We start from the raw sequence: 22,799 nt of genomic DNA, 5'->3' as shown, positions 1-22,799 counted from the left end.
GGATAGTTTATGATATATGTATAAAAATTATAAAATATGTTATCATATGTAATAAAATTATGTATTTTACTAGTGACCTGGTGCACAGATTTGTGCACATTGAGAAGAAATTAATTAGAAGGTGGCTGATGGGGCAGAACTGGGCAAGATGGGCTGGACATGACCTGGAGCCAACATCCCGTGGTCCCTCACCAGGCAGCCGCACCTGGGTGGTGTCATGGCTCAAAAGGTGTCTGTGGAGTGAGTGGGGTCCCTCCAGCAGGTGTGGCCCCTCGGCCTGGCCTGTGGGGATTGGGCCAAAACCAGCTGTCCGACATCCCACAAGGGGTCTTAGAGTGCAAGAGGGCACTCTGCCAAGGGTGTGGAACGAAAGCACATGTGCAGTAAACCAGATTCGAGCTGACAGTGTCCCAACAACATAACCCACGGCCGAGGGTGGAATTGGGGTCCTTCCTCTCTGGTTTTGAGGTGCATCACCCAAAAACCATCACTGCCAAGTCACTGCAGCTCACAACTCCTGTGTTGAGCATCTGCCCCCTGGTGGTCAGTGCATGTCACAGTGACTGGTTGGATGGGGGGAAGGACACTTAACATATTAGCCATATATATATATATATATATATATATATATATATATATATATATATATATCAGAAGAAGTGAAAGTCTCTGGTGCTTTAATTAATCATGAACTCGTTCAGAGTATGGGTATGGATAATACATAATTTTTTATTGTACCTGTTCATTATACTTAATGTAGGATTTTGAGAGCAATGAGTGTAGCTATTTCCAGACTGATTTATTATTGTTATAGGGGAAAGAGCTTCCTCATCTCTTACTCCTCAGTTATCCCTTGAATAGATTTGTAGTAAAGCTGGAATCTAGGTTCCCTAATTAGTAGCTTTCATTTCACTTTTCCTGGACCTTCCCACCCCACCTCGGATGAGTGCTCTCATCCCACCACCCACCATCCACCCAAACTAGAAATATTGAGATACTTACCAGTTCATTTAGGGGGTGAAAATTTTCATCCACAGAGACAATGCGGAATTTTACTGAAAAAAGAAATTCTATGGTAAATCTCAGACACAATAAAGCAGGTAATTTAGATAATAGCACAGGAGACTAAGAGATCAAGATAGTGGTGACTTTGGCGGGAAACCTGCTGAGGAGGTGGAATTTCCCCACATACCTGTTTGTCCTGGTTTATAGATGGGTTTGTCTGTCTGGACAAAGACCAGGCTTTGTTCATTCTTTACCAGCACTTTCCTCTGCTTCCTGAAGTCTTGTGTTGGTCCCTTTATGTGGACAGTGAAGAAAGCCACCTCTGAAGAGGATGAGATTCTTGGGAGCTAAAGAACAAAGATACCACTGAGGAATAGCACAGTCTTCCCCCTTGGACTCCTTCAACCATTACTATTTTCTGTCTCCCATTCAGCTTCACAAAGGGCTGGGCCAATGTGAATATTTCTCCAGGTATAAGAGTGAAGATACTGATCCTATGCAATAAAAGGCTAATGTGCAAATTGTCCCCATAGGTGGGAGTTTGATTGACTAGGAGTTAGTTGTGCGCTGACCACTAGGGGTAGCATGGAACATGGCAGACATTGGCCTACCCCTGGCCAGTGGGGGCGGCAGGCAGCTGGGGGAAGGGAGGCCCTGGCCAGTAGCTGGCAGCAGGCAGCTGCTAGGAACCCTACCCACAAACATATTTCATGCACTGGGCCTCTAGTATAAGATACAGGGGAGTGATGCTAGTAAGAACAGCCATCAATGGAACCCAAGTTCCCATATAGCTCATCTGGAACTCTATTTGTTAAATTGTACTCTTTTAAACAGAGAATATGTTTTCTGAAGAAATGGAGAGAGGTATCTCTGAAAAAAGTATGGGAGACTATAGAAGCTAAGTATCCCAAGTTGAACATCCTCACAGGTGTACTGGGTATTTGCTTGGAGTACTTCGAACCATTTACACATTCCAAGGGAAAAAACATGTAATATCCCACCATGAGAGAAAAATTCTGCATGCTGTCCTGTTATGATATATTTGTACAATCTGTTTCTAGGCATTGTCTAACTCTAGTCTGAAAGAGATGGTTATATAACAAAGCTAAAAGAACCTCCAAATTATACAATTTCTGTGGCTAATCCATTTATTTTTTACTAGAGGCCTGGTGCACAGAATTCGTTCAGAGGGGGTGTCTCTCAGCCGGGCCTGAACCCTCTCCAATCTGAGATCCCTCTCACAATCCAGGACCACTGGCTCCTAACCACTCACCTGCCTGCCTGCCCAATGCCCCCAACTGTCCTCCCCTGTTGGCCTGGTTGCCCCCAACAGTCCTTCCCTGCCAGCCTGGTTTCCCCAACTGCCCTCCCCTGCTTGCCTGGTCACCCCCAACTGCCCTCCCTGCTGACCAGATTGCCCCCAACTGCCCTCTTTTGCTGGCCTGATTGCCCCTAACCCCCTGCCAGCATGATCTTGCCCCTGTCTCTGCCTTGGCCCATGGCTTTGTCTGGAAGGAAGTCCGATGTCCAGAAGATGGCCAGTTGACCCAGTCTAATTTGCATATTGCCCTTTTATTAGTGTATATATATATATATATATATATATATATATATATATATATATTTTAGGAAGTACATTGAACTTTGGTAAGTAGAAAATATTTCTCCCTTACTGTGGTGAAAAAATGCATGCTTTTTTCCTCAAAAACTCATTGCCTTGATTTTTTCTGAAATCCTCGCTAACATTCTAAAGACATTCTTTGGGATTGAACCCTCGTTCTCCATTGCCATGGAGATATAATGTACCAAACAGGGATGGGCAGCTAGTACTCACATTGAAGGAGACACAGCGGAATAAGTCCTTCTCTGCCACGAGGTCAGTGAAGAGTCTCCTGTCCTCCCTAGAAGACTTCAAGGAAGCACTTACAGTCACTGTCTCATTCAGGTGGCTCAGAAGGAGGCAGCCTTTCTCAGGGGTCCCAGTGTGGAGCAGGGAGGGGACCAGCACCATATACTGTCTGGGAAGAGAAGAAGGCTACATCAAAGAAAAATCAGAGGATAGCAAGTATTTTCAACCATCACTGTGTTTTCCATAACAATATGTGCTTATTGCTACAGTCAGTTCTATACTGTCTCCTCCTCCATCTTCTTAGCATAAGAATGATACCTTTTACTCACCAGTAGTGTCTTGGAAGTTGACTTTGAAGATATTTCAATTTTATAGGCATTCTTTGTTTTAATGAGCCTTAATATATAAATTCTTGAATATATACTCATAAAAATACACATATGTAATAAATGGTGGGTGATTACTCACTTTGTAAAACAGTTTACATTAAAATTTGTGTAAGTAAATATTAGTTGTGTATGAACACCATGACTGGATTTACATAAATTCAACTGAAATACTTTAGGGAATATGTTTCTATTACATAAAATAATACATAAAAATGTAAATCCTCAAAATTTTGATTCCATACTTGTAGGTTTAAGTCATTTATTTATAAAGTACCATTTCAATTAAGAAAAAACAGAATGATTTTTATATTGGTTTATTGCCCTTTCCCTTCTATTACCAACATGAGCACTTATCCTTAAAAAATACCAGGGGCATTTGACTGGGAAATATAATTTCCCAGTCAAATTTACTTTACAAAGTCAATAGGTGAGAGACTTGGAATAGATAATAATACAGACAGACTAATTGTTGAATCTGGAAGTCAAGTGAAGTCTCCACATGGTCTGCTCTGGAGAAATAGTCTTTCTGTATATGTTTTAAATATTTTCTTGGCAAAATTATGTGCCACAAATCTTTCGAGCCACTCTAAAATCATTAAAACCTCAAATTATTTATTGCATATGTGCTAATGTTTTGTTCTAAAGCAGAGAGGCTCAAAGCCGTTAAATAAACTACCCAGGGTCATTTAGATGGTACCTCCCATCTAATCCCTTTCTTGCACTTGGATGTCTCTGATCTACTGAACATTTGCTCTTTTAAAGATGTAATAGCCTTCCACCATGCTTACTGCATCAGTCGCAGTAAAAACAACCATATGAAAGCAGTGGCGGTGCCCATTTGTACACATCTTTCTCCTATTCCACATTGTGTCTTGAGCTCATTCTATCCAACTCAAGAAGAACAAATTAGGGGCAAACATCTAGGCCAGGCATGTCAAACTCAAAGACTAACCCTGGCCAAATAAACAAGGTTTAAGTTTAGGTGGGCCACAAAAAAACAAAAGCTTCAATCTTCATAGAAACGTAGGTTTATTTCGATAGAGACATGCTGAATACAAAGGGCTGAAATAAATGAGTAGTCATTAACATAAAATAAGAGAACATTTTAATAAAAATTAATATTTTTTCTTGCACATTAACTTACCAGATAACTGCACAAATTAATAAGCGTAACGCAAATAAACAGATTTTTCTTGTCCTCCAAAAGCGAAATATTTCCTGTTGCGCACACCAAACAAGCAGCACAAGACTAATGATGTGGCAGTCAGCTGCTAAAATATTTGCTGCTAGTATTAGTGGAAAGAAATGGTGCGCCTGCACATAAGGTGCGTCAAGGAAAATGAATGCAACATGATTATAGCAATCAGTCATTAGTGAACATTGCAGTTCTTTATTAAAATTATGTATAACAAGATATTATAAAATTAAGTTATGAAATTTTTATTAAAATGTTTCTTACATACCATTGTATTGTCTGGTTCGCAAAAATATTCGTTGTGGGCCAATTTGACATGCTTTTTCTAGGCTGATCAGATTGACATATTTCTCTAAAAAAATTATTATTTACCTCAAGTTTCTAGTTAAATTCATCATTTGTTAGCAACTCCAGACTATGGTGAGGAAGCAGAAAAAAATAAATTTTTTCATATATATATATATTTTATTGATTTTTCACAGAGAGGAAGAGAGAGGGATAGAGAGTTAGAAACATCGATGAGAGAGAATCATCCATCAGCTGCCTCTTGCACACCTCCTACTGGGGATGTGCCAGCAACCAAGATACATGCCCTTGACCAGAATCAAACCTGGGACCCTTTAGTCCACAGGCCGACGCTCTATCCATTGAGCCAAACCAGTTTCGGCAGGAGATAATAAATTTTATCTGAGTGACCCATATTGTATTGTATTATCTCCTCCTTCTCACCAAATTGAATATTATTCTCTAGACTCTGCTTACAGAAAAGACTTAAAGATTAAAGTCATGCCTACTATAACCGATCATTTCCAAAGTCTTTACTTTTTCTCTATATTTTCAGAACACTTTATTGAGGTATGATTGACACACATATTTAGTATGTACTATATCATTAGTATGTAGTTAAGTATATAACTGTGAAGTCATCAGCACAATCTTTGCTATAAATATACATCATTTCCAAAAATTTCCCTCCTCTTCAATTATTATTATTATTATTATTATTGTTATTATTATTCTAATAGGAACACAACATAAGATCTTCCCTCTTAGCAATTTTTAGTATACACTACCATATTAATTATAGGCACTATAAAAAGTTATCATTTTTTACCCCATCCACTTTTTCTCCCTAGTTTTTTTTATATTAATAGGAAAGACAACATCAGTCTATTATAATTTTATTCCCTATACTACTTTTATTCTTATCCAAACTGAGATCACAATTAAAAAAATTAGTTCCATACATATTTGATATTTCAAGCAACTATTTCAGAAAGGTTTAGTTAGCATTCCTTGGACAAACATTGAAATTGGGACCCATCAAGGTTGAGCAATTTCCCTGAGATTTCACTTGTACTGAGCAAATAAAACGTTGTAATGTATTACTTAATCAGGAATGTTTGCATTTTAAATATTTGCCTTGGTAGGGTGATTAAATTTTGCACATACTACTAAACTGGTGACCTCTTTTTTCAGTCTCTTCCCCTGCACCCCCATACCCTCTTCCACCTCTACCTCCCTGCCCCTGCCATCACCACACAGTTGTCCATGTCCATTTGTTCTTTTAACTTTCTCTTTTTCATTTTCCTCCTCTGTAACCTCTATCTCTCTAGGCAATAGCTCTTATTTATCACATCTAGGGCTCATGATGGAGGGTTAAAGTGAAGTTTGCTATATAGTGAGGAGAAAATACCTCTTCTGTTATGACAACTAGGCCATGAGGCTTGTTCTTTGTTAAATGTGGGAACGATGTAAAGTAATGGTTTTCAATGGGCAGAATAGTTCTCTGTTGCATTGGACTGACAACACAGATTGCTTAACATTTCAACCCCAATAAATGCCACTTGCTTCTTCCATTCAAGCCTGAATTCAGAAAACTGAACAGCCCTCACATATTTCCAAAAGCTCTGTGAGTGGAATGCAATAACGCAAAGGAAGACAGTACCACCCACACTTGTAAATCACCCCTACTGGTTCCTGGGAAATTGGTGCATTGAAGAAGCCCGAAGAAGGTAGGAAGTTGAGTTTGTCAGAGTTCTGATTTTTTGCTTCTGTACATTGGCCCGGAGAGGACCAACTGTGCTAAGTGGATAAAACTAACACTCGGAACAGAAGATCCCTTCATCTCTCTCCCCATTTGGTGCTCTGGAGGCTGCTCTGTATCAATCTGGGATGTAGCTACATCAGAGTTATCTATAGTACAGTATGGGTAGGCAAAGGAGGGTTAGACGTTGAACTTTCCAGGATCCTTCAGTTGCCTATCTGTTGTTATTGGACCCAAGGATTTCCTAGCTCTCTAGAAGGAATGTAAAGGCAGGTGGTTGAGGCCATTGAGGCCAGAGATCTTAAATGGGTTACTGGCAAAGGTGATCCTGCAAGCACAGGCTGTGTTGAAACAACAGATATAGAACAGGAGGCAGAATGATGTCAAAAGTTGGGAGTTCTATGTGGTAAGAAAGAGCTAAGTGAATCAGAGTCAGCTAGAGAGAACTTCTGAGACTTCTTGATAAAGGGGCCAAACTGAGAGAAACTAGATGGCTAAAGACTCAGATGATGAATGTTAGCAGGCAAGGGATAAACCAGATTGATATTGGCCAAGAAGACAAAGAACTCAGAGACCAAGGGCCCTGACCCTTCTTCTCTACCAGTAAGTAATAGCGACCACATTCTTCTGGACACTGCCTTGGAGAGGAACTGAGAAGTGGAGTCTTAGAGTTTTTGGATTTCACCAACTTTATAACTGAAGAGAGTTAAATTACTCCCCCCCTGCATTGACCATTTACCGAGGGTTCTTGATGAAGAACCAATAAATTATTGAAAAATAAAGGAACTATATTTTCTCTATGCATGTGATCTACAATTGCAACCCACTATATACTTTACATATTTTTATAGCTAATGCTTTCTATCCAAAAGAACGAGCCTGTGAAGGTAGAGTCTCAGGTTTCAGTTTATAATGAAAACATGCCTCCTAGTGATGACATTGTGTAGATGACTATTGTTTTAAGAGTACAGAATAAACAAAAGGAAAAATACACTGACCATTTATGATTACTCTCTTATGAGTAGAGGATATTTTAAGGAATGGAAAGGCAGCGTTTAATGGGAAAGACAAGGCAAAGCTATGAAGGAGAGACTAAAAGAACAGACTTGAGGAAAAGACTTTGAGTGAGACTTACGGTTCTGCGGAGTTTGAGGCATTGGTAGAAAACAGGACAAGGAGAAGTAGTGTGAAACCTGAATGAGGAAGTCTGTCTTTCCCCATGATGAGGGGAAAATCTCAGGGACCTTTTGTGCCTAATTTCCTGCCTTCAGCCTGATCAAATTTACCAGGCTTTATATGGCTGCTATTTTGCAAGGCCCACTCAGAAGATTCCAAATAGATCTCAGAATTGGACACAGATTCCCTGAAAGGGTGGTTGCTCTCAGTGATTGCCTCATTACTCTCTAGGCTGATTATTTGTTTTCCAAGGAAAAGAGAATAGTTTTTTTTTGTGTTCTGTTTTGTTTTTAAATGCCTGGTTCTTTTTTTTTCTTTTCTTTTCATAGTGCAAAATAGAACAGTGAAAGAAAAAATCAGGATGGTGGTACAATAGGTCTGCAGAAAGTGTTTTCCCTCCTTTATTCTTTTATTTTTATTTTTTAAAATATATTTTATTGATTTTCCACAGAGAGAAAGGGAGAGGGATAGAAAGCTATGATAGAAACATCGATGAGAGAGAAACATCGACCAGCTGCTTCCTGCACACCCCCCACTGGGGATGTGCCTGCGCAAACCAAGGTACATGCCCTTGACTGGAATCGAACCCGGGACCCTTCAGTCCACAGGCCAACGCTCTATCCACTGAGCCAAACCGGTTTTGGCTCCCTCCTTTACTTATAACATCGATATATATAAAAAGCCAGGGACCGTAACAGTCACAATGACTATAACGACTGGTCTCTATGATGCCCACTGGCAGCAAACTGGCCTGGTCACGGGGTGGGGCCTGCTGGCCAACCTTGCAGCCCCTCCCCCTGCCTGCCCCTGATTGGACTCTCCCTTGATCAAGAGCAGGCCTACAGCCAAACACCCCTGCTCTTCCCCGAGGCCAGCCCTGTCCCTGATCAGCCTGCCCCACCATGATAACCCCACAGCCCCTCCCCCCTGGCTGCCCCATCCCTGATTGCACCCCCCCCCCACCTCAATAGGGAGTGGATTGGATGGCCAACCTCCTGCAGCCCCTCCCTTAAGCTGCCCAAGCACCTGATGCGCCCCCCCCCCCACACCGTTATCAGCCCACAGCCCCTCCCCTTGGCTGGCTCAGCCTCTGATTGTCCCCCCCCACCAATAGGGGGCAGAACCTGCCTGCAATCTCTCTCCTGCAGCCCCTCTCCCCACTTGGCCCCACCCCAGATTGGCTCCCTCATCCCATCAGTGGTAGGGCTGGCTGGCCAACCAACCATGTTCTCTACCCCAGGCCGCTGGGCCCCCGCTCAGCATCCTTTACCCCATTCAGGGGTGGGCTGGCCATCCCACCACCCACAGCCCCTTCCTATGGCCAGCTCCACCCCTAATCAGCCCCCCAATCCCAATCAGAGTTGGGGCCTCACTGATCAATTGCCCGAGGCCCCTTCCTCCAGCTGGCCCGGCCCTGATCAGACCTGATTGGGATGAGCAGGCCAGCCAACCTCCCGCCATCTCCTCCTTCTGACAGGCCCAGCTCCAATCTTCCCTGAGGCCCCTTGTGCACAAATTGGTGCACTGGGCCTCTAGTTGAATCTGAAAAACATAGACCACACAATATAAATTTCTCCATAGCTGGCAATTTTTAGTAATTTTTTATTTAAATGTAATTAATACTACATAAAAGTCACTATTTTAAAGTGTACAGCTAGGTTATATTCAGTATTTTTACAGTGTTGTATAACCACCATCACTATCTAAATATTTGTGTCTGGTTTCTTTCACTTAGCATTATATCTTCAAGGTTCACCTATGTTGTTGCATGTATCAGTATTTCTTTATATAGGTGATGATTTTTTCATAGTATGAATGTGCTGTATTTTGTTTATTCATCAATTGATAACACATTTCGGTTGTTTTCACTTTTTTGCTATAATGAGTAATTCTGCTATGAACAGTTGCATAAAACTTTTTGTGTGAATACATTTTCAATTTTCTTGGGTGTAGAAATAGGAGTGGAACTGCTGGGTCACATGGGAACTTTTTTTTAAATGAGAACTCTTTCTTAAAACAGATTTTTATTATTGATTTCAGAGAGGAAGGGAAAGGGAGGCAGAAACATCAATGATGAGAATCATTAATTAGCCCACATTGGGGATTGAGCCTGCAACCTGGGCATGTGCCCTGACTGCGAATTGAACCATGACCTCCTGGTTCATAGGTCAATGCTCAACCATTGATCCATGCCAGCAGACTCACATGGGAACTCATGTATAACATTTTGAGGATCTATTAAATGGTTTTCCCCAGAAGCTGCAGATTTTTTACATTGTCACCTGTGATATTTGGAGCATCTTTTTCCCCCCCACATTTTTGCCAACACTTGCCATTCTCTGTTATTTTGTTTGTTTTATTATGTTAATTTAAGTAGGTATGAAGTGATATCTCATTGTGGTTTTGAGTTTTCATTTCCTTTATTAATGATGTTGAGCATATTTTTATGAGCTTATTAGTCATTTTCTTTAGAGAGGTTTCTATTCATTTCCTTCACCATTTTTTAATTCAGTTGTTTGTTTTCTTATTGTTGAATTGTAAGAGCTTTTTATATGTTCTGGGTTCTAGATATGTATCAGATATATGGTTTGCAAATATTCCCTCCTTCTGTGGCTTGTTTTTCTCTATTGATAGTATTCTTTGATCACGAACTTTTAAAATTCTGATAAAGTAAAAGTTTTACCAATGGACCCTCAATTTTATTCTATTAATCTATATGTTTATTCTTTTGCCAGTGCCATACTGTCTCTATTGCTGTAGTTTTGTAGGAAGTTTTGAAATAAGGAAGTGTGTGAATATTTCTTTGTCCTCCTTTTTCAATATTGTTTTGGCCATTTTTGGTTTCCTGCAACTCCAAATAAATTTTAAGATGAATTTGTCCATTTTTGAAAGAAAAGATGAAATAAGTTGTAAGGTTTTTAAGTGTAAACCAATATCCCATATAAAAGCTTCTGGACAGAAGTGAGCTATATGGTCTTAGTAGTTGCTCAATACTGATGTCTCAAGATTTGCAGACAAACTTAAGGAGATAAATAGCTAATTAACCCTTCTATGCACCTATGGAAATAATCCAAACCTAATTAGACTACCATCTTCTGTTTTAAAAAATCAAGAATAATCTTTGGAGAGAAGACTATTGTAAATATGTCTTCATTTTTCTTGGGCATATAAGTTTTCTGAGAGAAGACTGTCAGAAAAATTATAAGGAACTTAAGAAAAATGCAAAAGAATTGGAGCACATTCTTTTTTTTTTTTAATAAATGTTGATTACTTTTATTTATTTATTTATTTATTTTAATAGATTTTATTGATTTTTTTACAGAGAGGAAGAGAGAAGGATAGAGAATTAGAAACATCGATGAAAGAGAATCATCAATCAGCTGCCTCTTGCACACCCCCTATTGGGGATGTGCCCGCAACCAAGGTACATGCCCTTGACTGGAATCGAACCTGGGACCTTTCAGTCCACTGGCTGACGCTTTTTCCACTGAGCCAAACTGATTTCAGTGGAGCACATTCTTTTAATTAATACAACTTTGCGGCAAGGGCCACTTAAGGAGAATCTGAGAATAGACTTAGTTCATTTCATTATTTATTACAAAAGAACATTTCCAGACTAAATGACATTACTTTTGATTTTTGTCAGGAACATATGTAAATAAAAATAATGTTATGTCCAGTGGAACAGATAACACCAAAGATTTTATGGCATATTTTGTGTTATTTAATTTTATACTTAAACCATCATTCTTATCTTAACAGTTTTTTGGGATGCTCTTTGAAATGGTTATTTCATTAATTAATAGGTTGAATTAAAAATACTTGATGTGTATTCATTTTAAGTTTGCCTGGCAATATAAATTTTCACACAAATATGAACCTAGCACAGTTAATACTATCCATCTTTGAGTCCCACTATGAACTACACAATATTTTATAGAAAAAGTGATCTTTAGCCCTGGCTGGATAGCTCAGTTGGTTAGAGTGTTGTCCTGATATGCCAAGGTTGTGGGTTTGATCTCTGAACAAGGCACATAGAGGAAGCAACCAATGAATGCATAAATAAGTGGAACAACAAAATGACCTCTATCTCTCATCCTCTCTCTTCCTCCCCCCACTCTCCCTTCCCCTTTCTATAAAAATCATAAAAAAGCATCTTTTATTCTAAAATATTTGACAAAGACATTCCCTTTTGTGTTCCATTTTTTAAAATGCCTGATACGACGAGGAAATTTATTTTTACCTTCAGCTAATCAGTTCCAGTGAAGAGATAATTTGGGGCCAAGTGTTACTCAAGTGTAATGATGGTGAAAGTATTTTGCATGGTTTTGTATTAACAGACTTCGAGTATCAACAGTCATTTACTGGACTTGACAAGTTTCATTTTTATCGGACTAAGTACACCTTACATTGGCACAGATTTTCTCAGGCAAAACTTTGTTCAACAATAAGTTGAATCCTCGAAGAACTTTTGCCTTTGGTGTCTTGAATATTCCTAATTTTAATGTGATTTTGTTAATCCTGATTCTTAAATTCTAAAAAAAACACAAAACTGATAATATTAAATAAAAATCATAAAGATATTCCCACATTCCCTTATATTTTTAAAATGACTAAAAAGAATGGTCTTTAATAATACTTCTGCTTTATATTAAAGACTAATCACACATTTCTTGAGGGCATATTCAGGATGGATTGAAATCTACAAATCAACCTTTTCACCCAAACATGCATTGAAGTTCAACAACAGTAATGACTCATGGATTTTTAAATTTTTATTATGAATTATTTTATTTATTTATTTATTTATTTATTTATTTATTTATTTATTTATTTCAGAGAGGAAGGGAGAGGGACAGAAAGCTAGAAACATCGATGAGAGAGAAACCCCGACCAGCTAGCTGCCTCTTGCACACCCCCCTACCAGGTTATGCCCGAAACCAACGTACATGCCCTTGACTGGAATCGAACCTTGGACCCCTCAGTCTGCAGGCCGACGCTCTATCTACTGAGCCAAACCGGTTTTGGCTAGGAATTTTCTTGAAGCGAATATGGCCCTCACTGTGCCGCCGCCAACGCCCCCATCGCTGCCTGGAAACATCGTTATTCCGGGACTGGTGGTCGACCGGGATTTTCGTGGAAAAAGGAGGGAGCCGGCCTTTGACCCCCCTGGGAAAGGGGCCGCTTCCGCCGCCATCCACCCCCGCTTTCCCCGTCCCAGTCCTCGGCCCGAAGGCCCCGGCGGGGTTCGCGGAGAGGAGGCAAGGGTCCCCGGGCCGGGCGCGCGTGCGTGCCTATTTTTCTTATAACCACAGGAGAAATGAACAAGAAAACTCTTCCTAGAGAACTTGAACAACAAGAAGAGTTACATTTGTTCTTTTGAGAAAAGCTATAAGGATGGCTGAGGGCTAGAAGTGAACAATGGACCCATATCTCAGATGATATTTGCTTGTTTTTAGTTATAGGACAAGATATTTTCATTGTTGAATAAAGCTGGAAAAATTTCATTGCTTTCTCCTCTCTTCACTCAATCACCTGGGACCTTCTTATTTATTTGTTCTGATTCAAAAGACAAAGAAGAAAGAACTGAGTAAATTGGGCCAATGAATGAAAACATGTTATTTTAATTGGATATTATAGTAGTTGTCATAACAAACTGGGTGGCTTAAAACGAGGGAAACTATTTTTTTCATAGTTCTGGAGGCCACAAGTCAGAAATCAAGGTATTGGCAGGGCGATGCTCTGGGAAGTCAGTTCTATGCCTTTCTCTTGGCTTCTTTTGTTACCAGCAATCGTTGATGCTCCTGCCTCTGCCTTCATCACCACAGAACATTCTTCCTGTGTGACTGTCTGACTTTGTTTTTCTTTTGCAAGTGCCTGTCTCTGAATGTCTTTTCCTCTTGTATGGGACAACAGTAATATTGGATAAAGGACCTATCCTACTTCAGTATGACTTCATCTTAACTTACATCTTAAGGGCATCTGCAGAGACCTTATTTCCAAATAAGGCCACATTCCACAAGAACCAGGGTTAGGACTTCAACATATCCTTTTGGGGAACACAATTCATCCCATAACAGAGATAATTTGTTTTACTCTTTTATTCTAAAAAAATATATATTTTTTTTGTTTTCAGAGAGAAAGGGAAAGGGAGAGATAGATAGAAACATCAATGATGAGAGAGAATCATTGATCGGCTCCCTCCTGCATGTCCCCTATTGGGGAATGAGCCCGCAATCCAGGCATATACCCTAACTGGGAAACAAACTGTGATCTCCTGGTTCATAGTTCTGAAGGCCACAAGTCAGAAATCAAGGTATTGGCAGGGCAATGGTCTGGGAAATTTTATGCACAACTACTGAGGGCTATTTTACCCTTTTGATAACTGCTGACAGCTAGTTAGAGGCAATGATTTTTCTCTTAGAGCTCAATTAATGTGTAAAATGTACTTTTAAATATGTTTTGCTTAAAGTCTTAACAAATAACCAAAATTCCTTTTCCCCTTATTTATCTGACTTTGCAAAATTACACAATCTTTTCCACAGAATATTTGTGAACCATTAAGCAATAAGTCAGATTTCAATGAAAATGTTCTTCCTACTAGCTCATTTTCTGTACTAGTGAATGCTAATACGTTTGTATATTACTCTATTTCTCCTCTCTCTATTGTACCTATGGGAATATGCCGACTTAGGCACAAATCCATTTAATCACTCCTTTGTTTTACTGAGTGCCTCCCACATTCCCCGTACTATGTGAATGAGCAGACTGCAGACATGATTAAGACACAGGTTTGGAGACTCGATATGAAGATGGAGGCAAAGGTAAAGGCCTGTACTCTCTACCTCCCACAACCACATCAAAATTACAACTAAAATACAGAATAACCAACATCCAGAACTGCCAGAAAGCTGGCTGAATGGAAGTCCTACAACTAGAGAAGTAAAGAAGAAAGCACACTGAGATTGGTAAGAAGTGCAGAGTCACGGAATGGGCTGGTCCAGCACTCATGTGAGTCCCGTTTTTAATTGGAAGGAGATCACCTCTGTGGAGGCTGCCAGAGGACTACACCAAGGCACATCATAATTAAAATGCTAAGGGCAAAAGACAAAGAGAGAATCTTAAAAGCAGCAAGAGAAAAACAGTTATCTACAAGGGAATGCCCATACGACTGTCAGCTGATTTCTCAACAGAAACTATGCAGGCCAGAAGGAAGTGGTAAAAAAATATTCAGTGATGAATAGCAAGAACCTACAACCAAGATTACTCTACCCAGCAAAGCTATCATTTAAAATTGAAGGTCAGACAAAGAGCTTCATAGAAAAGAAAAAGCTAAAGGAGTTCATCACCACCAAACCAATATTATATGAACTTTTGAAGGTTATTCTTTAGGAAGAGGAAAAAGGCCCTGGCTGAATTGGCTCAATGGATAGAGTGTTGGCCTGGGGCCTGAAGGGTCCCAGGTTTGATTCCTGCCAAGAGCACATGCCTGGGGTGCTGGCTAGATCCCCATAGGGGGTGTACAGGAGGCAGCCAATTAATGATTCTCTTTCATCATTGATATTTCTATCTCTCTTTCCCTCTTCCTCTCTAAAATAAATAAAATATGTTTAAAAAAAAAGAGAAAAAGAAGGTCAAAATTATGAACAATAAAATGAAAATAAATACGTATCTATAGCAATTGAATCTAAAAATTAAAATAAATGAACAAGAAATCTAATGAACAGAATAAACTAGTGAATAAAATAGAATCAGTGACATGGAAATGGAACAGACTGATGATTCTCAGAGGGTAGGGGCTTAGGGGAGTGGGAAGAGATTTAATAAAGATCTTATATGCATATATGCATTATCTATGGACACAGACAATAGGGTGGCAAAGACCTGGGGAATGGGTGGATGGGAGCAATGGTGGGAAAAAAGAGGGACATCTATAATAATCTCAACAATAAAGATAATAATAATAAAAAAAAGATAGGTTTAGGCCTGACTGGTGTTGCTCAGTGGTTGAGTATCAACCTGTGACCCAGGAGGTCATGGTTTGATTCCCTGTCAGGACACATGCCCGAGGAAAATAAGCAAATTTTAAGTATGTGGCATTGTATATGTTGGAAGAGAGATATTTGTGCTAAAAAATTGGATGTAGCCTGAAGAAGAGAGTGCAGTTCTGTACAAATGGGCTATGTATCTGGAGGTCAGCAGAAACTTGTTTTCTTCTTCCCATCATTGCCTAGATGATAAACTATCGTAATGTGAATCTGAAATATTCTCTTGCTAAATTTTTTCAGTGGTTCCTATCAATAAATAAGAAATATTGTTTTGTTAAAAAAAAAGAAGTATTGTTTTGTTCTTTCATTATCTTGTAATTTTATTTTTGTCCATCTCTTTATCCTTTATCCATGTATACATTATTTTATGCTTTTAACTTATCTTATTATGTATGTCCATAAAGTTAATCTTTAATTTTGACTTTGTAGTTTGGTTCATATTCAGAAATTGTCAGAATTAGAATTTACTTCATGTGAATTGAGTAAATAAAGATGAAATATGACTAAGTAGGGATGGCTAAATACTGTAAAGTACTGACATGAATAATCATTATAAGTTCATTCACATTCAATGCTGTACTAAGTACCCAATAGGATTATCGGGATAATTAACTTGATAAATGGATTTCAAAGTTTTATTTGGAATAAATAATGAGCTTAGTAGTACAAAAAAAACCATGAAAACAGAAACAAGGAGTTTATGAAAGACTTGACCATCTAGCTAATTAATGGGATAGAATAAATCATTCAGAAACAAGCCTTAGAATGTATGATAACTTAGTGTGTGATAAAGGAGGCACTTTTTTTTTATATAGTATGACCCTTTGAAATTGGCTTTAATTTCACTTTGAGATCTCCCCAAGTTGTGTATATCAGTAGTTTGCTCCTTTTTATTGCTGAGTAGTATTTCATGATATGAATGTACATACCACAGTTAGTTTAATCATTCACCTATTGATCAACATTTCAGTTGTTTTGATGCTTAGAAAACAGTGTGTTTTTTTCTACCTTCCTGTGGGTTACTTGAACTTTGCAACTCCATTTTATCTGGTGTTTTTGAGTGCACTTCTTTGTGTAATATTTTAGTGTTTTTAAAAACATTGTGCAAAATGGGTACATATTTCAGAAGGGAAATATAACATTTATAAAGAACAAAAGAAAAAATAGAGTTGTAAATGTCATAAATTTATTCAACATACAAATTTTATCTATTTCCAATTTCTATTCCTTCTTTCTCCCATTATCTTTTCTCCTGATAAGTCTTTGTTCTTCGTTTTTGGAGAATTTCATTTGATAAGACCCGTATGTTTCTATTTTCAAGCATTTCTATGTTCAGATTCTACACAGTAAAAGAAAAGGTAGAAATATTAGGGAAATTCTGTGTTCTACTGAAGGAATATTTTTATTTTATTGTTTATAAAGAACAAATATTTAAACTTAATATATTTTAATTATTTTTTCTATGATAGAGCTGTTTTGGTTTTTTCTTTTTATATTTTAAAGTGGAGAATTGAAGGTCTCCCAGCAGGTGTTCTACTGTCAAAGATGAACCCTGTAAACTTCTAGAGGAAGGTCTTGTAGATTGCATTTCTCAGGCTGTGCTGTATGGACAGTTACAGTGAAAAGTTTCCTAGTGTAAGTTTAGAAACACTTAGGAAGGTCACGGGTGATAAATGTATTACCATTAGGTATGGAACCTAAAGTAAATATTAGATCACTTGTTTTTTATATGCATCTTCATCTTCAGACAAGTTATCCCAGACACCAGTAATTATACTTCACTTGCATTTTTTCTACTGAGAAATTCTATAGTACATTTGGAATAATACATTTGGAATACTTCAATTCGTAAATGATGCCCCAGAGAGTTTCACAGTTTGATAAAGAATTATTCAAGAATCAGCATTGTGCAGATAACAGATACTTATTTTCCTTATGTTGGATTAGATTTCCATTTCTACTTTACCAGCACTGCATGGAGCACTGTACTCTTCAATGGTGAACTCCTCTGAAACACAAACATGAGGAGACAGGAAGAGTGAAGACATTCAGCAACAGGCAGATGAGTAGAGACTTGTAAACAAACTGTATAATGTAAGCTAAGAAAGAAAGTATAAAAACAAGTATGCAGCCAATAAAATGACTTCCTTCTGTACTAAGCCATTTGGGACTGGGGTGGAAGGGGGGAGGAGGGAACATAGGGCTTGGATACAGAATGTAGGGGCAGGTTTCACAGATGGAAGACAGTTTCCACCTCTACAGAGCACTGCACAGCCCCTTGCACAGCTGTGTCTTTCTCATTGGAGTTGTACCTTCCTCGCTGAATGGTCCCTTAAACTAAGAAGGAGTGAAGTTTTTGTTTGTTTGTTTGTTTTTGCCAGAGGATATATTTTTTCATTTATTTTATTTTATTTTATTTTATTTTATTTTATTTTATTTTTAGAGAGAGTAGAAAAGAGGAGGAGAGACACAGAGAAAGAAACATTGATTGGTTGCCTCTCACACGGACCCCAACCAGATCAGGGCTGGGGATTAAGCCTGTAATGGAGGTACATGCTCTTGACTGGAATTGAGATCAATTTATAAGAATGGTTCTAGCCAAAACCTGTTTGGCTCAGTAGATAGAGCATCAGCCTATGGAGTGAAGGGTCTCGGGTTCGATTCCGGTCAAGGGCATGTACCTTGGTTGTGGGCACATCCCCAGTAGGGGGTGTGCAAGAGGCAGCTGATCGATGACTCTCATCGATGTTTCTAAATCTCTATCCCTCTCTCTTCCTCTCTCTATATATATCTATATATATATATATGAATGGTTCTAAGACTTGTTTAGGATTCAGGTGAGAGGTACAGGAGCATGATTACCTGGTGGCCATAAACTCACTTTTTCTTCCAGTAACACATTGTGGAGTTTCCTAGGTTAGTCTTTCCTAGGTTAGTCTTTCTTTCCCCCCAAAGTTCAGCATGTCTGAATCCCACTCACCTGTCTCATAATAATCATAGGCTTTTACTGAAGCTGGTTTTAAATTATCTACTTGGATGTCTTGTTCCACCAAGAAGGAGAAACTCAAGGCTTGTTTGGTTAGCTGGAGAGACAGAAAAACTGAATTAAAATGGAAGATTAACTTAGTTACTAATCATCATCCTTTCTTCTTAAGATAGTCTGCTATCCATTTGTAACAAAACTCACAGAAAGAATGAGACATTTGGGGACCTGTGTGAGACACTCCATGACATAAAAGAGGCAATTCTATGGACAGTCAAATGCAGTAAACGGAGCATTGCTGTCCAGTCCTGGATTCATTGTCCTATGTAGTTATTTTCTTCTCCCTCACCTGTGTATGGGAAAAGCACTAGCTGGAATCTATACTGGTTTGTGGGGACCCCTGGCACTTCTCCCAGATCTAGCAGAGTCACAGACAATCTTACCTCCTCGAAGTAAATCAGGACATGGTTCGTGCTCACTTCAGTCCTTTGAATCTGAGGCTTTTCTTGGAGCTGTTGACCAGGAGGATAAGACAGAGATATGGGATGAAGAAATTTCAGGCTGAAAGCAGTTTTCAGATATTTATAATCTAAAGGGTTACTCAGAAACATCCAACTGATCATTTTGAATTCTTCAGAATATCTCTCTATATAAAAATCCAATGACCGGTTGCTATGACACCCACGGGGACCAGCAAACTGGCCAACCTACTGAAGCCCCTCCTCCTGGGTGACCCCGGCCCTGGTTGCCTCCTCCTACCCCAATAAGGGGTGGGACTGGCCAGCCCACCACCCACAGCCCCTCCCCACAACCAGCCCCTCCCCACAACCAGCCCCTCCCCACAACCAGCCCCTCCCCACAGCCAGCTCCTCCCCCAATCAGTCCCCATCACCCCAATCGGCCCTCTGCCACTCCCCTTGGCTTTCCCCACCCACTATTGCCTTCCCACCCCATTCGGGAGAGGAGCTTTCTGGCCAATCGCCTGAGGCTGATTCCCCCAGCTGGCTTGGCCCTGATTAGGCCTGGATCAGGGTGGGTTGGCCCGCAAACTTCCTGCTGTCTCTTCCTCCCAACAGTCCCGGTCCCAATCTTTCCCAATATTCTGGCTGGCCCGACCCCACCCATGCACGAATTCGTGCACTGGGCCTCTAGTATATTTCACATATATCACATATTCAAGGTGGGCAAATGTGGGTTTACAGTTGTTCATATGGAAAATAATACAATAATTAATAAATAATACAAGGATAAACTCTATTTTGTGTACTTATAATTGTAAGCCTACTTTTGCCAGACTCTATATTCATATATATATATATGATATCAGGTGTCCTCAAAAATGTATGCACACACTTTGAATAATTATAAAGGCAGTGTTTATTAAAATACATTTCATTTTCAAAATTTTGCTATCAGCTGTTAAAGTGTGTATACATTTTTTTGGACATCCTGTATATCCTGCCTTTTTCTTTTTAGGTATAATTGGAAGATAATTCAACACCATTCCATGTCTCTCTAGATGTCTCAGGGCTTGTTGGATCATTATTAACCATAGTATTTATTAAACACGCCTTTACTTGAGACCAAACAATAATGATACCCACTATTAAAATGATGGAAACACTAGAGAAGCAAGTTTGAAGGATTAAACTTCTTGAAAGCAGAATCAATAAAAGAAAATTGACAAGTGTAAAGGCAACATTTATGAGGGTTTACCTTTTTCACTGATGGTTTCACAGGTATGAAGCCGGACACCATCTTTACATCAACAATGACCATGTTGGAGCTGGGCCGTTCTCCAGTATAACTATGAAGTCAAGTCAAAGGGACAAGACATTCAAACAAATTCTTTGAAATTGATTCATGATAGAAATCTTCCCTTCTCCTGCCCTGGCTGGTGTGGCTCAATTGGTTGGAGCATCGTACTATACTGAAAGGTCTCGGGTTCGAATTCCTGGTCAAGACACATAGCTAGGTTGTCAATCTTTGGTTGAGGCACATACAGGAGGCAACTGATCAATGTATCTCTCTCAGATCAATGTTTCTCTCTCTCTCTACCTCTCTAAAATGAATGGACACATCCTTGGGTAAGGATAAGAGAGAGAGACAGAGAGAGAGAGAAAGAGAGAGGGAGAGGGAGGGAGGGAGGGAGGGAGGGAGGGAGGGAGAGAGAGAGAGAGAGAGAGAGAGAGAGAGAGAGAGAGAGAGAGAGAAGGAAAGAAAGGAAGGGAGGGAGGGAGGGAGGAAGGAAGGAAGGAAGGAAGGAAGGAAGGAAGGAAGGAAGGAAGCTAGGAGTCTTCCCTTCTCTTTTATTTCTAGTGTTCCCTATTTTATCAACCATTCTGCTGGTCCATCTACTCTATTTGCTTCTGTTATGGTTGTTTGGAAAACCTATCTTTATGAAATTGCACTCTGCAGATATGGCAACATTATATCCTCAATGTTTAATACTTTTCAGTAAGAGTGAAGAATACTTTCTTGTTAATAAATATTGCAAGAATTCCACCTTCATTATGTGTGACTTGGGTAATGGCATTCCCCCACACAAGAAAATCCATTTTTCCATATTCTACAAAAAATGTGGTAGTGATTTAGGATTTACCTAATGTTGATGTGAATCTGGAATTTCCTGTGAGCAGCTGCTCCATTACAATTCTTGGGAAGAGTAGTAACCTTCAGAGCGAAGGGAACTTTCCCTTCTTTCTCAGGCAGGATGTTATATCTCAGAGATGTCTAAAACAAGTAGGAAAAAAATCCTTTAATTTTTCACTCAAGTAGTCTGTCTCTTCTAGGTGATTCATACCTCCTCTTAGCACACATTTCTTTTTCCATTTTGAAATTCAAATATAACTATTGAGACTTTTATCCCCATGTGTAGCATCCCCCAAACCCTGGCAGTCTCACCTGGAGGTACACACATCCTGACCCTGACACTGTGGTGCTGTACTCCCCTGGAATCTCCGGCAATGCAACCTCCTGCAGCAATAGGCGGTTGGCGTCGTCTACTTGAAATTCTTCCGAGAAGGCCTTTGAAGACCTGACGGTGACTGTGACTGCTTTCTCCCTTTTAGAGAAAGTTGCTGCTCCATATTTGGAGAGGGCTTGGAGAGCTACCACCGTATCCTGAAAAAGATGGGTGCAGAGATCACAGGAGAGAAAGGTAATCAAATCATACTAGATGTAAACCATACCAGCATTTCTCTCTCTCAGAGTTATATATTTACCGCATTTTCCGGCATATAAGACGACTTTTGAAACGAAAAAGTCAACTGAAAAATCGGGGGTCGTCTTATACGCCGAGTATATCCCGAAAAACATCTCCATATGCCGCTAAATGAATTTTCCAACTCGATCCCGAACCAATCACTGCAAGGTTGCTCGGACCGCCTCTCTAACTCAGCCAATCCAAGCAGGCTTTTTATGCATGCAAATTATACATGTTCTGTACCCGAAGCTATACTGTGTTCTAGTAAAAAGCCTGCTCAGATTGGCCAGAGTCAGAGAGGCGGTCTATTATAAAAAGAACTGGTGTTGCCTCGGAAGTGGAGGGTAGTCTTATACAGCGAATATAGGCCTAAACCTAGGTTTTAACTGTAAAATTAGGGGGTCGTCTTATACGCCAGAAAATACGGTATAAACACAGTTCCTTAACTGAATTTCAATTCAGCTCAGGCATGGCTGGTTATTAATCATGAGCTATTATAGATACTTTGGGGGAAATGAAGATGTTTCCTCATTCAAGTGGCTTACAATATTACACATGGAAAGAAGACTTCAATATTTGACATAAAGCAGAGGCTATTTCAAAAATTTATAAATTTATATAAAAACGAATAGCCCTGCACACGAATCCGTGTGCCAGTAGCTCTCTGCCACCCTCCTGTAGCTCTCTGCCTGCTGTCCCACCCTCCTGTAGTCCCTCCCTTCGCCGCCCCCCCCCCCCCCCCCGCCATGTTTCCCTCCTCCCTCCTCCCCAATACCTTGCTGCCCTGCCCCCTCCTGTAGCTTTTCCCTGCCACTTGGAGTTTGCTGCCCCACCCTCCCTCCTGCAGATCCGTGGTGATCTGGTCCTTATGAGGATGGTTGTTACACCTCAAGGCATAATGG

At 39.7% G+C, this 22,799-nt stretch overlaps 2 protein-coding genes across 5 annotated transcripts in view; both read right to left on the bottom strand.

The window, feature by feature from the left end:
- The window catches only part of LOC311620763 (alpha-2-macroglobulin-like), a 117,714-nt gene extending 109,885 nt beyond the window's left edge, over positions 1–7,829 (bottom strand). For 2 of the 3 annotated variants that reach the window (XM_084880412.1, XM_084880414.1), the window contains exons 1-4: positions 7,621–7,754; positions 2,840–3,023; positions 1,193–1,352; positions 1,003–1,055 (exon numbers count right to left, since the gene is read on the bottom strand). In XM_084880412.1, the coding sequence (XP_084736538.1) occupies positions 1,003–1,055; positions 1,193–1,352; positions 2,840–3,023; positions 7,621–7,706 (483 nt within the window). In that variant the 5' untranslated portion in view covers positions 7,707–7,754. Of the gene's footprint in view, positions 1–1,002; positions 1,056–1,192; positions 1,353–2,839; positions 3,024–7,620 lie in introns of all 3 variants that reach the window. The other variant, XM_084880411.1, reaches the window with a different exon arrangement.
- A 9,044-nt stretch (positions 7,830–16,873) lies between these two features.
- Positions 16,874–22,799, bottom strand: part of LOC311619069 (pregnancy zone protein-like) — a 48,637-nt gene continuing 42,711 nt past the window's right edge. The window contains exons 30-36 of one of the 2 annotated variants that reach the window (XM_084877001.1): positions 21,597–21,815; positions 21,295–21,425; positions 20,409–20,499; positions 19,136–19,204; positions 18,690–18,792; positions 17,638–17,717; positions 16,874–17,055 (exon numbers count right to left, since the gene is read on the bottom strand). In XM_084877001.1, coding sequence (XP_084733127.1) covers positions 17,653–17,717; positions 18,690–18,792; positions 19,136–19,204; positions 20,409–20,499; positions 21,295–21,425; positions 21,597–21,815 — 678 coding nt within the window. In that variant the 3' untranslated portion in view covers positions 16,874–17,055; positions 17,638–17,652. The remainder of the gene's footprint in view (positions 17,056–17,637; positions 17,718–18,689; positions 18,793–19,135; positions 19,205–20,408; positions 20,500–21,294; positions 21,426–21,596; positions 21,816–22,799) is intronic. The other variant, XM_084877000.1, reaches the window with a different exon arrangement.

This window comes from Pipistrellus hanaki (genome assembly GCF_964339955.1).
Source record: "Pipistrellus hanaki genome assembly, chromosome: 3".
NCBI lineage: Eukaryota > Metazoa > Chordata > Mammalia > Chiroptera > Vespertilionidae > Pipistrellus > Pipistrellus hanaki.
Note: the sequence above shows the minus strand (reverse complement) of the source record. Positions and strands in the feature narration are given on the sequence as shown.